Here is a 2,070-nt window from a genome sequence, read left to right as displayed (position 1 = left end):
AATGAATGGTTAAAAAAATGTTTTTAGATAAAGTAGAAAAAAGCCATATCTGAAAGGTTTCGGTAACTCGGGTTCTCTTATCAAACATAATTTTTGTGTCAGATATCCATGGAAATCTACATACACAAGGACTATCTGTGCAAACTGTCCCTAATTTTGAACACTAGAGGAAAGGCAGCTCATCAAATACACCCGGAATAGTGGGATTTGACCTTAACTCTTATAACACAGTCTCAACCCCAGAGTGAGATTTTGTGAGAAAAGGATGCGAATTATGAACCTTAGATTCTCTGGGGGTGCGTATCTCATCATAGTAGTCGATACGGTACGTATCTAGATACAGAAGTTTTACCGACGGTTTGTTACAAAGTTTAACAGTCTTGTCTGTAATTTATTATCTATATTACTAACATTGTCTTATTTAAGCACTTCACACTTTACAGTGATTTTTTCAAATTCTCAGGTTTGATCAACTAAATAGCAGCTGGCAAAAGAAGTAAAACAAAAAAAAATTAATATATATCTATCTGTTTTGTTATTTTGTTATGTTACTTCACATGTAATGTTTTTGATAAAAGAAGTGAAGACAACACGTAGTACTCAATACTCATCTTCCTTTACCGAATCATTAATGTTTAGCAAAAATACTTTATTAGAAATTTTGATTTTTTATCTAGAAAAGACTTATAAGACTTATAATACTAACCACTAGGCCACACCAGACTCCTATTTCACTGAAGATACATTAATCGTATCGGACAATGTATCGATACAATCATATCACGGCTTCACGATACGATCTCTGTATCCCCACACCTTTAATACTAACCACTAGGCCACACCAGACTCCGCTAAATGTACATGTACAGGAGAAATATGAAATGGGAAAATTTTGTTCAATGTTTCAGTTTAGGATTTAATAATAACTATTTCATAGATTATTTTCTTTTTCTGTGGTAGTAGTATGCCCCCCCCCCCCCATGGCTCAGTGGTAAGTCTGCAAGCTTGTTATAACAATAGAAACTGGGTTTTGAAACTCGTGGCGAGCACGATGCAGATAGCCCATTCTGTAGCGTTGTGCTTAATTACAATGAAATATACAAAAATAGCTATTGATTTCATACGCCGTTTTTAAGGAATCTAAGCATAAAATTGTTTTCAGATTTATTATGTTTGTTATTATTGTGAGTACATGAAATAGTATTGAATTTTTACTTATATGTTGTTAACTAACCACCTGTTGAAAAACCTTCAAATACTTGTTTTTTTTTCTACTTTATCTATTTTTGCTGTACCATACCTTGAATGTAGTGTTTCTTTATTAAGCTATTAATAAGTTCTAGTGTGTACAGTATGTACACTTACTCTCTTTCTCGTCCATTTACTTTGACTTATTTCAAAGAATCGTTTCGATTAACTGAAAACATTCAAAAACTAACTAAAAAAAATTAACAAATGACAAAGGTGTCAAATTGTTACAGAATTAAAAACACCAACTTGTAAAAACTGCATGGCCTTTCCAGCTGATTGTTTGTCTCGGTAGTTAATAAACGCGCAATATCTCTCAGGTAGAATCCGTATACTTGACACTGTTCCGTATCTGAAACAAATTTTAATACCTGTGAAATTCAAAACATTTGTGTGCTGTTTTAAAAAGAAATCAGTCTGAATGTTTTATACGTAATATCAGCGTTAAAATTCTGTCCTATTCTTAGCTAGCCCTCGTAATTTAGAAGTGATAAACCAGATGGAGAGCAGCTGGTCAACATCACCCACCACCAACTCTTGCGCTTCTCTTTACAAATGAAAAGTGAGATTGATCGTCACATTATAACATCTTCACAGTTGAAAGAGTGAGCATATTTGGTGATTAGGGTTTGAACCCATGACCCACAAGTTCCATGTTGAGTGTCCTAACCACCAGGTTTAAATGTGTAACCTTAGACTTGTACATCCTCTTTAAACAGATCAAGTCTCAGTTCCATTGTGTCTTCTTTTAACCCTATCGCCCCGGGTATCCTTTACTGCACATGACACAAGGTTTTAGTGTCTTACATTCAAAATTTTATT

General features: G+C 34.0%; 1 protein-coding gene across 1 annotated transcript in view; it reads right to left on the bottom strand.

The window, feature by feature from the left end:
- Positions 1-2,070, bottom strand: part of LOC106469705 — a 58,373-nt gene that overhangs the window by 12,558 nt on the left and 43,745 nt on the right. Inside the window, exon 17 of the mRNA XM_013930217.2 lies at positions 1,498-1,600. Within this exon, the coding sequence (XP_013785671.2) occupies positions 1,498-1,600 (103 nt within the window). The remainder of the gene's footprint in view (positions 1-1,497; positions 1,601-2,070) is intronic.

This window comes from Limulus polyphemus, unplaced genomic scaffold (assembly GCF_000517525.1).
Source record: "Limulus polyphemus unplaced genomic scaffold, Limulus_polyphemus-2.1.2 Scaffold3625, whole genome shotgun sequence".
NCBI classification, from domain to species: Eukaryota; Metazoa; Arthropoda; class Merostomata; order Xiphosura; family Limulidae; genus Limulus; species Limulus polyphemus.
This window is presented reverse-complemented; position numbering and strand designations above follow the sequence as displayed.